The following is a 12766-nucleotide window of genomic DNA, read 5'->3' on the forward strand; positions in this document are numbered from 1 at the left end:
CATTCAAGGCTGTTGGGGCTGACAACCGTTTTGGAAAGAATGGGACATTTTTTTGTGTTTTTTGCTTACTTCCATTTTGAGCTTCATTTTGATTTTCCACATCCATATCCATGACATCAAGGGTTTTAATGAAGCATATAACAGCACCAAGATTTTTATATGCACAATAGTGGAAAGATTTGACATTTTCACATTGGAAGAGTGGATGGTGAAGATGATGGAGCTGGCTGAGATGGTTAAATGGACAGCCTTGATTAGAGAAAAGACATTGATTAACTTTAATAATGATTGGAAATCCCTTTTGGACTTTTTGCATGAAACAGAAAAAAAAATGAAATTATGATATATGGATTTAATGATTAGAAAAAAAAATAGTAGATATTATAAAAATAAAAGTTATGTTGCAACCATATAATTCAATTTTTCTACCTATAACTGTTGCAAAAGAAAATCAAAAGTAATTTATCTATATTTATTTCTTTTTTTCCCCTTTTTTGTACTTACGGCTTTCTTTCTTTCTTTCTTTCTTTCTTTCTTTCTTTCTTTTTTTCTTTCTTTCTTTCTCTTTCCTCTTTCTTTTCCCCTCAACTTAAATATTAGTTACTCTTAATTTTTATCTTTCTTGCTTAAAAATTAATGAAGATACTTTATAAAAAAGAGAGTTTTAATGAAGCCAGGTTCAGCACTTTCAACATGGTACAGTTTGTTTGTTGGACTGTTTTTAAGTTTTGGCTTTCACTCTTTCCAGCTTACCTTGAGGAGAACAAGAAAATAGAGCTTGTGAACCCTGAGCTCAAATCTTATGTTACCAGGATTCATTTCCCACCACAAATGTTATACTGTCTCATTATATTGAGTTACAGACAGCAGCCAATAAGAAGAAATAATTTATTTGATGTCATAATAAATCAGGTTAAAAAAAAGTTTATTGTATATCTTGTTACAGTCCTAAGTGAAGATTAAAGTGACATCTGCCTGGGATCCTTTAAGAGTGAGAAAACAGAACAAGTTACATGGATTTTGACATCATAGTACAGTTCTGCAGAAGAAAGCAACAGGGAAAATATAATTATTGACAAAGCCACAAGTTTAAGTTGCTTTGCCCTTAGCTGTGTGCTGTGAAAATATTTTGAATCATAGAATCATAGAATCATAGAATCATAGAATCATAGAATCATAGAATCATAGAATCATAGAATCATAGATAATTACTGACAAAACCACAAGTTTAAATTCCTTTGCCCTTTGCTGTACACTGTGAAAATATTTTGACCTGAACAGCTTGGTTTCTCATTAGGTACTTATTGTTGAGCAGGCAGAGGCAGATCCAAAATCTCTTCAAGGTATATAAAGAAGACATTTGAGGCAAGGGGAGGAAACTTATTGAGTGAGATAACAAGTTTGACAGCAGAAATTCTTGAGAGAAAAGAAGGGGTTGATCCTTAAAATTACCCCCTTTAAGTAACAGCACATTCTTAGTTTATCTAATGGCAGTTAATAAAGATATACAAAAAGATTATATTTTGGATTGTTGATGAAGTAGGATCCATATGGAAAAACTGAGAAAATGGATGAGGCTGACTCCGCAGTTATAATCTAGAATAATAACCTGCTTGTGGTGGAGGGAAAAATAGCCTGTGGATGGAGGAAGTGCAAACACAGTGTTTGAAATAAGGGTGAAAGGAAAGGTGGAAGAATGCAGAATTACCCATAATGCAGGAATGGATTGTGAGTTTGCAGAGTTTGCAGAAATGGCTACATTGACTTGTTTGATTAAGGAGGGAACATAATTACATTTATAAAAGACTAGAAACCCTTTTTGGATATTTTGCTGAAAATGGATAGAAATGGTGATTTCTGGATTTACTGATTAAAAAGGGGTTGTTTATGGGAAGAAGGGAACCGAGATATGTAATTTGAGAGTGCGGAGAGGATAACTATGTAACTGCTGAAAAGAAGATTGGAAGTTGCTTCTTTAGATATGTTTCCTTCCTTCCTTCCTTCCTTCCTTCCTTCCTTCCTTCCTTCCTTCTTTCTTTCTTTCTTTCTTTCTTTCTTTCTTTCTTTCTTTCTTTCTTTCTTGTCTTTTGCTGTCCCTCACTCTTTCTATTTTATTCTTTAATATCTTTTATGTATGTATGTATGTATGTATGTATGTATGTATTTACTTATTTATTTATTTATTTATTTATTTATTTTTCTGTTTAAGTTTCTGCAGTTTGTCAAGCTTGTGTAAAATTCTCTTTCAACAATTGTGGCCTCACCACTGCAGTATAGAGTGGTACCGTCACTTTCCATGATCTTGATACTATCCTCTGTTGGTGCAGCCCAGGACTGCATTGGCTTTTTTGGTCACTGCAGCACACTGCTGATTCATTCTTAAACAGTGGTCCACCAGGACACCTAGATCCCTCTCACAGGCACTACTGTTGATCCAGGTACTGCTTATCTTCTACATCTGGTTTTTCCTGCCTAAGAGTAGGACCTTACATTTCTCACCACTGAACTTCAGACTTGAGCATTGGATAGGACCCAAAGCTCAAGTCTGTCAAAATCATTCTGAATCTTGATTCTATCTTCCAAAGTGTTAGCAGTTCCCCACAAATTTGTGCCATCTGCAAATTTGATGAGTGTCCCCTCATCTAGGTCATTTATGAAGATGTTGAAGAGCACTGGGCCCAAGACAGAAACTTGAGGTACCCCACTGCATAATTCCCTCCATGTAGATATAGTTCCATTAAGGACCACACGCTGAGTGCAGTTGGTCAGCCAACTGTGAATCCATCTAGAAGTGGTACTGTCTATCCCACATTGCTCTGTCTTACCAAGAAGTACACTGTGGTCTACTTTATCAAATGCCTTACTGAAATCTAAGTATACTGTATCCACAGCATTTCCCTGGTCCACTAGTTTAGCCACATCATTTTGAGAATCTACAAAATGTGTTCTGCATGTCCTGTGAGATTTAGCAAATTGCTTATATTTGCTATACCTGTCATGAGCACTGATGGTGAGCAGGAGGGGGCCCCTATCCAGGGGGGAAAATGCATGCGTAGTAGCGAGAATTTGAGCTGTCATTCAAAGAGACACAGAACAGACCCACCTTGACTTTTGGGGGTTTTCTGTAAGGGTTTTCTCACGCATCTTCAGTTTGTTAGGATTTTCTGTCTAATGTAGCAGTAATAAAACACTAGAGACCTATTCCTCATCTCAGCGTGGTTCCTGCTTGTCAGGACAATACTGCTTAGATAAATCTAATGAGAATAGAAGCCTTATTCTGCAGATTTTTTTAAAAACAAGGAATTTGTTTGCCATTGAAAACTGAACTCTAATTATGCTGAATTTTAAATCCTGAACATATAAGTCAGTATATAATAAATTTTAAAACTCTTATGCATATATAAAAGCTATTTTTTTTTTCTTTGTTGGGAAGAACTGTGTTTTGTCCAATGCCAACTGCATGCTCCTTAAGAACTTTTTAAGTTTTCAATACTTCATCATGCTATTGGCATTTTTATATGCATACAAGGGTTATTAAACTCACATCAGGCAATGAATCTAGACACCAATAGGCTGCCAAGTAATTCCAGGATGTATACTACAACTTCAGTGTAGAAATGAAAGTGACTCTTCCATTCCTACTGATAGACAGACAGACATATATCACTTTCTCTAAATTTTCAAACTTGTTCATTAAAGAGTCATGAACGTTGTGTGTCTGTGAGTTGAGGTCTCCTGTTCTGGAAATGAAAGAAAGAAGGAAGAGAGGCAGGAGTGTTTACTCCATGTTATGTGACCTTTCCTTCTGGATTTATTCCAGGTCTGTCTATTCCCCAAACTTGACAAATTACATCAATGTAATCTACTTGTACTTTTTTTTTCCCTTCAGAAAATTTATAGCAGTCTATAATTCTCCACAGATAATTATGTCCTCTGTAATTACTAACCACACACAGGTTTATTGATCTCATTCTCTCCCCTCCCCCCATCACAGCCATGGAGTACTGCAGTGGTTGCTTATAAAAGAAAAAACAATTTCTTAAATCCTATTTATATCACCCACAATCTTAAGAACTGGAAGAAGGTTTTCATGGGTCTGATCACTGCTTTGGAGTTAGCTTCAAGTCTTACCTTCAAGAAACTGAGTGAATGACTTCCAAAATCAAGATGTGCTCATTGGGGAAGATGTCCTGAGTAACAATGGAAGAAGGGATTGATTTGTGCCTCAGAGCAAGACCTTCATACAAGGTTGTCCTACTTGTAGCAACTGTATTAGCAGTGCTGTGCTTTAGGGTGGGCAATGTTGCTGCCAGTAGTAACTGTATTTTGGACAGACTTGTCCAGCTTCCTCAACAGAATTATCAGTCTGGGGACCTCATCATTGCAGGAATAATTTCTCAGAGCTTCATTATAGCTAATCCTATAACCTTCACAACACACCCCACTCCTGAAGTGTTTGAAGATCACCTGTAAGGAAGTGTTTATGTTTTATTATGATCAATACTTGTATCAGCCTTTTGTAGACAGATTCTCATGCAGCAGGATCTAGGGGGTATTAGGTGAAGAGAAGTGAGCAATGCCATCATCAGGTTTTCCCAAGGAAGCATTTTTTTTCCTGCCATGTGGCTGATGCGAAATGTTGCTAAAAATGCTGCTGAGCTTATGGGATTGCACTGAATAAAAATTGACATGAGGCTTGAAGCTCCATTTGTGCAGATCCAGTAGGGATATGTAATCAAAACTTCTATGCTTCCTCTGGCTCTAATTCCTAATCTCTTCCTTTACTGGAACCAGACTCGACATGGTACCCTGTCGTTCCTCAAAGTGTGTTGTGTAATGGTGTTGCACTATATTCACAGTGTGATACACTGGTGCAGTACTCACACCTTGACTCAAAGAGTTAGTATTCGTAGGCGTTCCACACTTGAGTTCTGCCTTGGCTGGAAAAAGGTTCAAATACAGCTTCAAATGGGCTGTTGACCATTTGATGATGCCTCTTGGCTGGTGCTGGCTGAAACTCCAACCTTCAAATTTATACTGAAAAGCTTCTCCTAGTGACAGCATCTCCTTCCAGAAGGTTCTAGGAAGATAATAGCAGATTTACTATTCTCATGTTCTGTACCATTGTCATAAAAATGTTTTAATTTCACTATAATACACACAGACCTAGGTAATAGCTGGTAAGTATGCAGTGAATTGTAGCATTTATTTTTCTCTAGTAGCAGCATTGTGAGTTACAGAAAAATAATTATCATTGCAGGATATTTGTTCAAATCTACCAGCACATCCTAGCCTTGGAATTTGCTATAAAGGAGATCAATGAAAATGCTCAGATCTTACCAAACATTACCCTGGGTTTTCATATCACAAATAGCCTTTTCATTCCAAGGGAGACCTATCTGGCTTCAATGGCCATTCTCTTCAGTAAGGAGAGATTGATTCCTAATTACAAATGTGATGGAGAAATGAGTCCAGTGGCAGTTATTGGGGGACCAATTCCTGATGTCTCTGTTTTCATGGCCAGAATTCTGAGCACTTTCAAGATTCCTCAGGTAAGGTGGTGACTTGATGCATGAGTATTCTGTTACCTACCTCTGCCTCTACCTCTACCTGTCTCCGTCCTTATCAAGAGAGATGAAGTTTTGTTCCCTTTCACTTTAACCATCTCTCCTCTTATTATTATATTTTTATATAACTTTAAATCTTTCCAGCTTGCATATGGTTCATCTCCTGTGCTAAAAGAAAAAATCCAAGACGTTTTCTTCCACCGAGTGTTTCCAAATGAGAATTATCAGTATAACGGGGTTGTGCATTTGCTGTTGCATTTTGGGTGGACATGGATTGGCATGATTTTCCTAAATTATGAAAATGGAGAAAGATTATTATGGAATGTGCTCCCTATGTTTTCCCAGAGTGGGATTTGCTTTGAGTTCATACAAGAATTGCCTGCAGTAGATTTCATAAGTGGCTTTGAAAGAATTATGGAACGATTTTCTGAAATATACGAAGTTGTGATCAGTGGTACAGTAAATGTTGTCTTCTTTCATGGAGAAATTCAGAGCATTCTGATGTTGAGACTGCTCCCATGGGCTGCAGATTATGCTAGGTTGCCAAAAGAGGAAAAAGGGATAGTCTGGATCATGGTAGCCCAGGTGGAATTCATTTTCCTTCCCTTCCAAAGAGATATGCAGATCAATATCCTCCATGGGGCTTTTTCTCTTGCAATTCACTCCAAGGAGGTGATGGGATTCCAGAGATTTCTTCAGATGAGAAATCCTATCTCAGAAATGGCAGATGACTTTATCAGAGGATTCTGGAAGGAGGTGTTTCTTTGCTCTTTCCCTGACTCCTTTTCAGATGGGACAGCTGAGAAGAACTGCACTGGGGAAGAGAAGCTGGAATATCTTCCTGGTTCTGTTTTTGAAATGAGCATGACAGGCCATAGCTATAGTCTTTACAATGCTGTCTATGCTGTGGCACATGCTTTGCATGCCATGTGGTCCTTGGAATGGAATAGTCGAAGTCAGAAGCTTCAGAATGACCAGCTGTGGCAGGTAATGTCCTGAAATGACTACACACAATAAGTCATTGTATCTGCTTGGTCAAGCTCAGTTCTCTTCATAGTATGATGTATTCACAGAGGAAAATAATTTTATATTCCCTGGTAGTGGGTCTTTAGATGCAATGAATTCAAATCCCACTTCTGGGAATTCAAATCTCAGCAGGAGTTTAAATCCCAGAAAAAAGTTGGAACATGCTATATATAAGACATAACCAGTGAGGAGTATCTATGCCTGACAAGTTCTAACAAGAACAAAACTGGTTACATAGTGCATCCTAGTGATCAGTAGCGATAACCAGTGTAATAGTAGCTTTCTATTGTCACTTGACAAGCAGGTGCCCATTGGAACACAAGATTTTTAAAATTTTAAAATTTTAAAATGTTAAAACATGCATGAAGGTATAACTATAAATATGTATACCCTGTAAATGAACAGCACTGTTTTAGTTATTAGTATCAATAACCAGCTTTTTAATTATTATTTTGATTTTTTTTTTTATTTCAATTTAGCTCCATCATTATCTAAGAAGCATCTCATTCAACAATAGTGCTGGAGATGAAATTTCTTTTGATTCAAATGGAGAATTAGTAGCTGGATTCGATGTTATCAATTGGGTCACATTCCCAAATCTGTCATTTGTCAGAGTAAAAGTAGGAAAGGTGGATCCTTTTGCTCCAGAAAACAATTTTTTCACAACTTTTGTTGATAACTTCATGTGGCCCAGCATGTTTAATCAGGTGAGGATGTAGTTTACTGTTGAGGCACTGAAGTCGCTCTGTCTCCACCCTGAATTATCCCAAACAGTAGAAGTTCTAACAGTCTCCTCTGTGAATGATACTCTCCACAAGTGATGCCAAGTGAAGCTTTGTCACCACACCTATTGTGTGCCAGCAGTTCCTGGGAGACTATCACAACACTCAGTGACATTTTTCTAACCAGCAACAAGTATTCTTGCTCCTGACCAACCAGTATCAAGAATACTTACTGAAACTTAAGATATCCTCCTCCTTCATTCACATACAGGTCCAGCCTCTTTCTCTGTGTAACAATAAATGCAGCCCTGGATATACAAAAGCCACAAAGGAGGGGAAGCCATTTTGCTGCTATGATTGTCTTCCATGTCCACTTGGGAAGGTCTCTCAGCAGCAGGGTAAGAGGTGTCATGGAACCAGCTTCCTCTCTTTGCTGCTTGTGCTTTGCTTAACGTTTTGGTTATGATTCCTCAGGTGTATGAAGACGACCTAAAGCAGGTATCTCCCAGTTGAGCTGGATTACGACATCCCAGATAAAATGCAGACTGTGAATTCTGAGAGTTCGAGTCCCATATATCTTGGAGGGTTCTGAGCTCCAAGATCAGCCAGGGAACGTAACTGAATTAAGTACAAAATAATAAGGAATTTGATGAATTTTGTGATGTGAAATCCAGAGACAAATCCAGAGAGAAATATTCTCCAAAGAATAATATAGTATGTCCTTACCTGATAAAATATGTATAGAGAGCACTCTTGTTAAAATGATATATGTTTGCAATCATTGTCTATTTATTTTATGATGCTTAACTTTAAATTGCTCAGATACGCTTTCCAATATCTTGCTTTCTATTTATTCATTTAGTGTGTGCCTTTGAGTCAGTTTTGACTCCTGGTGATTTGTCTGACATTGCCTCCTTTCTAGGGCTGAGAGAGAATGACTGGCCCAAAATCACCTAGTGGGCTTCATGCCTAATGTGGGACTGGAACTCACAGTATACCAGCTTCTAGCCTGGTGCCTTAACCACTACACCAAACTGGCTGTAATTACTTCTAATAAAAATAAAGTCTCTTTAGAAATCCAGTTTAATCCTTATGACATTATGGGCCCATAGATAAAGTTTTTGTGGCAGTGGTATATAAAGGAGTTACTATTAGCATGATCCAGGAAGCAAGACAGATTAATAGCAGACAGATATATTGTTTTTTCCCCAGATTCAGATGACTGCTCCCCATGTCCAGAAGGTTCCTATGCAAACCATAACCAGGATTCATGCATCCCTAAAGACATACACTTCTTGTCATATGAAGAACCCTTGGGAGTTATTTTGGCCATGCTTGCTCTCTCCTTTTCGTTCACTACAACTTGGGTGCTTTGGATTTTTATTAAGCACCAAGATACTCCAATTGTCAAGGCCAACAATCAAAATCTCACGTACTCACTCCTTGTTTCTCTGCTGCTCTCCTTCCTTTCTGTTTATTTATTCATTGGCCATCCCAACAAAGTGATGTGTCTCTTTCAACAGCCTGCTTTTGCGATCATATTCTCTGTGGCAGTTTCTTGTGTGTTGGCCAAAACTGTCACTGTAGTATTAGCTTTTGTGGCCACCAAACCTGGATCAAGGATGAAAAAATGGGTGGGAAAAGGTTTGGCAAACTCCATTGTTCTTTCTGGCTTCTTCATCCAAGCCATCATTTGCACTGTTTGGCTGACAACCTCTCCTCCATTTCTCCATTTTGACATACACTCCCTGCCTGAAGAAATCATCTTAGAATGCAATGAAGGTTCCACTGTAATGTTCTATTGTGTCCTGGGATTCATGGGACTGTTAGCCATGATAAATTTTACGGTGGCTTTTCTTTCTAGGAAATTACCTACCAGTTTCAATGAAGCCAAATTTATTACTTTCAGCATGTTGGTTTTTTGCAGTGTTTGGTTGTCCTTTGTTCCAAGTTATCTGAGCACCAAAGGGAAATACATGGTGGCTGTGGAGATCTTCTCCATCTTGGCTTCTAGTTTTGGATTATTGGGTTTGATTTTTTTCCCCAAATGCTATATCATTATGGTGAGGCCAGAACTGAATGACAAGAAGCAACTGTTAAGGGGAAGCATTTAAAAAGGTCAAGGCTAATGACCCTTCTGAAGGAGATATATGTGGTTTAATCCCATTCTAAGAAAGTTGCAAGGATTTTTTGTTCTTAAGTCTGTTATGACCTTGAGTCATAAAACTGACCTCAAAGAACAGGTTAAGGTTTTTTTGCCCCTTACATCCTGTTTCTCTCCACCTTTAATTTAAATCTGAACTAGACAGTTATTGAGGCTTATTCTTCATCAGCAATTGGCTATGTTATTTACTTGATTATGAAGATTAGAATTTTGCTTAGTTTATTCTGAGTTTTTCTTTTCTTATTTTATGTTCTACCAATAATATTCCTGATCTGGAAGCTGCTTATTGGACTCCAGGCCTGTTCACAAATACTTTTTTCTACACTATTTTTAATGAGATTTTTTCCTCCTCATCTAAACTGTATCCCTGGTTTAGCTCAAAATTTTTGCAAACTTAATAATACAATAATCTAAGAGGTTAAAAACTCTGATTAAAGGAACTGTTCCCTTATGCACTGGAAGGAGTTTGGCAGAGATGTCTAGTTGGGAAAATGATCCCATTTTGAAAGAAATAATGGTACCTTCAGTAGCCTCTTTCATGAACCATTGTGTACAGCAATTCTATTATCAGTAGGGATTAGTAAAATATATATATTAAAGGAACTGAAGGATTACTTTCCAAACTAAAATTACAAGAAGATACCTGTCTTAGGTAATGTTGCCAGAGCCAAGAACTCTTCCTGGGTTATTCCTGGTTTTTTAATGGAAGCAATGTGCAGAAGCTTGCAAAGCATGCATTTCCTCTTCCTCCAGATTGCTTTTGGTAATAAACTGAGTCTGGAAAAACCTGTTGGCCTATTAACCTGACCTTCCCCCTCCTGCATTTGAGCCCTCTGAAGCTGGATGCTCCCTTCTGAGACTTGCCTTGATCCCAGCTAGTAAGATTGCCAAATAGGAAGAGGTGCCTCAGGGTCCTCTACTGAGTTAGACTTACATTACAGCCTCATATACATTTCTGGGTCTTACAGAAGCTGAATCCAATTTCTTCTCAGACTTTGGAAGAACAGCCTTCCTGGATCCGGGAAGCAGCCCTGTTGTTTTGGCTTTCAGGTTCTGGAACAATCAGCCAGCTTCTCCTGAGCAGCTGGATCCAAAATAAGACAAAGGAAGCAATATAGCAATGTAGCAATGCTTAAACTGTGGAGTAGTTTGAGCTTCCAGCTCTATGAGAATCATAACTTCAGAGGAATTTAGTGAACAGGCCAAGCAGATATTGATAGGGACTGTATCTTTCTTCCCTTTTAACTGTTGGAAAATCCATCAGATATTGATCTCCAAGGATTGGTGCACGAAATGAAAAGGAAAGGTGATTCTTCCCTCCCTACTTTCTTCAATCCAGAAACATCCTCTATTTCTCCATTCCCAAGTGAAGCAATGCTTGTGAAAAAGTTATTGAAACTTCCCCTGCTTTCCCATTCCTAAATCATATCATTCTTCATTGTGGTAATTAAGCAGCACAGAAATTCATGCCTATATTTTTTTCTTTGAGTTCAGTACACTACTCACCAAACTCCTTGTCTTTCTCTCATTGAATTCAAGAACATACTAAATTTTCATAGTTTTCTAATTGCTTCTTTGATTGCTTTTTATGTTAGCTTTAGATATAATTTGCCATTAATTGGCAACTATTTTTGATTTGATTAGTTTTAGATCTTTAGACTCAACTATTACTTAATAAATTGTTGGATTGTTTATAATGATAGTTTCTTTTCGGGACATAAGGGATGCATACACCTCTTAAATCCCAACAGAACTGGTGTCATAGCAGACCCCAATTCCTAGTACCATTAACACAATTTTCACAGCTCAGTTCAAACATCTGTGCAGTATATTTGAACAGCTTGCATTCCATAGTTGTAACCTTTGAGAATGGTCAATAAAATTTGGAAAACTATGATACTTGGTATTCTTTTACTGACTTTCATCTTCATCCTGTTCCCTCCCTCCCTCCCTCCCTCCCTCCCTTGGTCAACCTCATGATATGAAATGACACCTTCACCAACTAACATTGGCATCATCTTTTCTGTGGCTGTTGCTTCAGTTTTGGGCAGAACCATTTTAATATATTTTACTTTTGTAGACCCAAGCCTGGGGATGAGGAATTGGTTAGAAAAATGGCTGGTCAGCTCCATTATTCTCTCTTGTGCATTTATTGCCAAGAAAGAATAATGGTGCTGACCAGCCATTTTCCCTCCTGCTCTCTTCACTCTATATTTTACTACTACTTGCCAACCTGAGAAGTGGACATGCTCCTTCAGCAAACTACCTTTGGTGTGATCTTCAGGGAGGTAGTGTCTTGTGTATTGGCCAATCTATGCTGGTCTATGATGGCAATAAAGTTTCATTTGATTTGGTTTGAGATTGGCAATAGAGATTCTTGGGCTTCTGGTGGGGACCAATGATGGCTTGGGCAGGAATTTCCACAGTCTGTGGACTGATCTGTCAGTGTGACAATTTTTTGGGGACTTGGGCAGGCTTTCATAGAGCCCAGAAGTGTTCTCTGGAGCAAGGAGAACCCCAGGAATCACCCCTTGTGTCCTCCAGATGGCTGGTCACAGCTATTAGACCACAAAACAGCATTTCACAATTGACTGGTGAGTGATCAGCTGGGAGGTGGGTCTGACATCTTTTCCCAAGCCACGCTGAAGCCAAAAACAGACTCTACAGCTGCCCACCCCATTTCTATAACACCAAAGGGTTTTTTGTTGTTGTTGCTGTTGTTTATTTGTTACCAAAGAGAGGCTTTTTACAGCAAAGAAATGCAGAATCTCTTGGTGGATCTATTTATTTATTTATTTATAATATTTAATTTGGTGATTTGGCTTTTTTGTGTATATAATTTATAATGCTGAGAACCAAATAATTTTGTCTTTTACTGTTGTTCTTTCCAACAAAGTGAGTTTTAAGGAGTATAAAATGTTTTTCCTACTTCGTTGAATCTGTGGATAGGAATTCTGACCTATTTGTTTTTACTTTCCTGTGGGAACTCTGTTACTACTTTCTCTTTGCTTGATTGGCTACTTTGAAGATCAAGAGCTGAGGAAGTTTTCAATTTCAGTCCTAGTGAGCTTTACCTTCCTGAGGCACTAGAGGGCACCATAACTTACTGTGGAAAGCTATGGAGGAAATTAAAGTGATTTTTAAAGATTTTTTACCTTGAAGTCAGTCACGTTCTGGATCATCTCTCAGAATTTGTGGAGTCCAAATTGTCCCAACAATTGAGAGAAGCTGACAAGGTTGAAAATTATTCTAAGTATAAAGTGGCCTCCCCAAAGAAGAAGATGAGA

At 38.0% G+C, this 12766-nt stretch overlaps 1 protein-coding gene across 1 annotated transcript; it reads left to right on the top strand.

Annotated features, from left to right (window-relative positions):
* Nucleotides 1-4200: 4200 nt before the first annotated feature.
* LOC134497016 (vomeronasal type-2 receptor 26-like) lies at nucleotides 4201-9429 on the top strand. The gene is made up of 6 exons (XM_063302731.1): nucleotides 4201-4469; nucleotides 5261-5552; nucleotides 5712-6554; nucleotides 7073-7300; nucleotides 7587-7713; nucleotides 8528-9429. The coding sequence occupies exons 1-6, from the start codon at nucleotides 4201-4203 to the stop codon at nucleotides 9427-9429; spliced, it is 2661 nt and encodes an 886-aa protein (XP_063158801.1).
* The last annotated feature ends 3337 nt before the right edge of the window (nucleotides 9430-12766 follow it).

The sequence above is a fragment of the Candoia aspera genome, chromosome 4 (assembly GCF_035149785.1).
Source record: "Candoia aspera isolate rCanAsp1 chromosome 4, rCanAsp1.hap2, whole genome shotgun sequence".
Lineage (NCBI taxonomy): Eukaryota > Metazoa > Chordata > Lepidosauria > Squamata > Boidae > Candoia > Candoia aspera.

Excerpts from the sequence above, each read along its gene's own strand:
- LOC134497016 (XM_063302731.1), top strand. The coding sequence starts at position 4,201 with ATGGAAGAAGGGATTGATTTGTGCCTCAGAGCAAGACCTTCATACAAG. Across the intron at positions 5,553-5,711 it reads GCACTTTCAAGATTCCTCAG|CTTGCATATGGTTCATCTCC; the intron begins GTAAGGTGGTGA and ends AAATCTTTCCAG. Across the intron at positions 6,555-7,072 it reads AGAATGACCAGCTGTGGCAG|CTCCATCATTATCTAAGAAG; the intron begins GTAATGTCCTGA and ends ATTTCAATTTAG.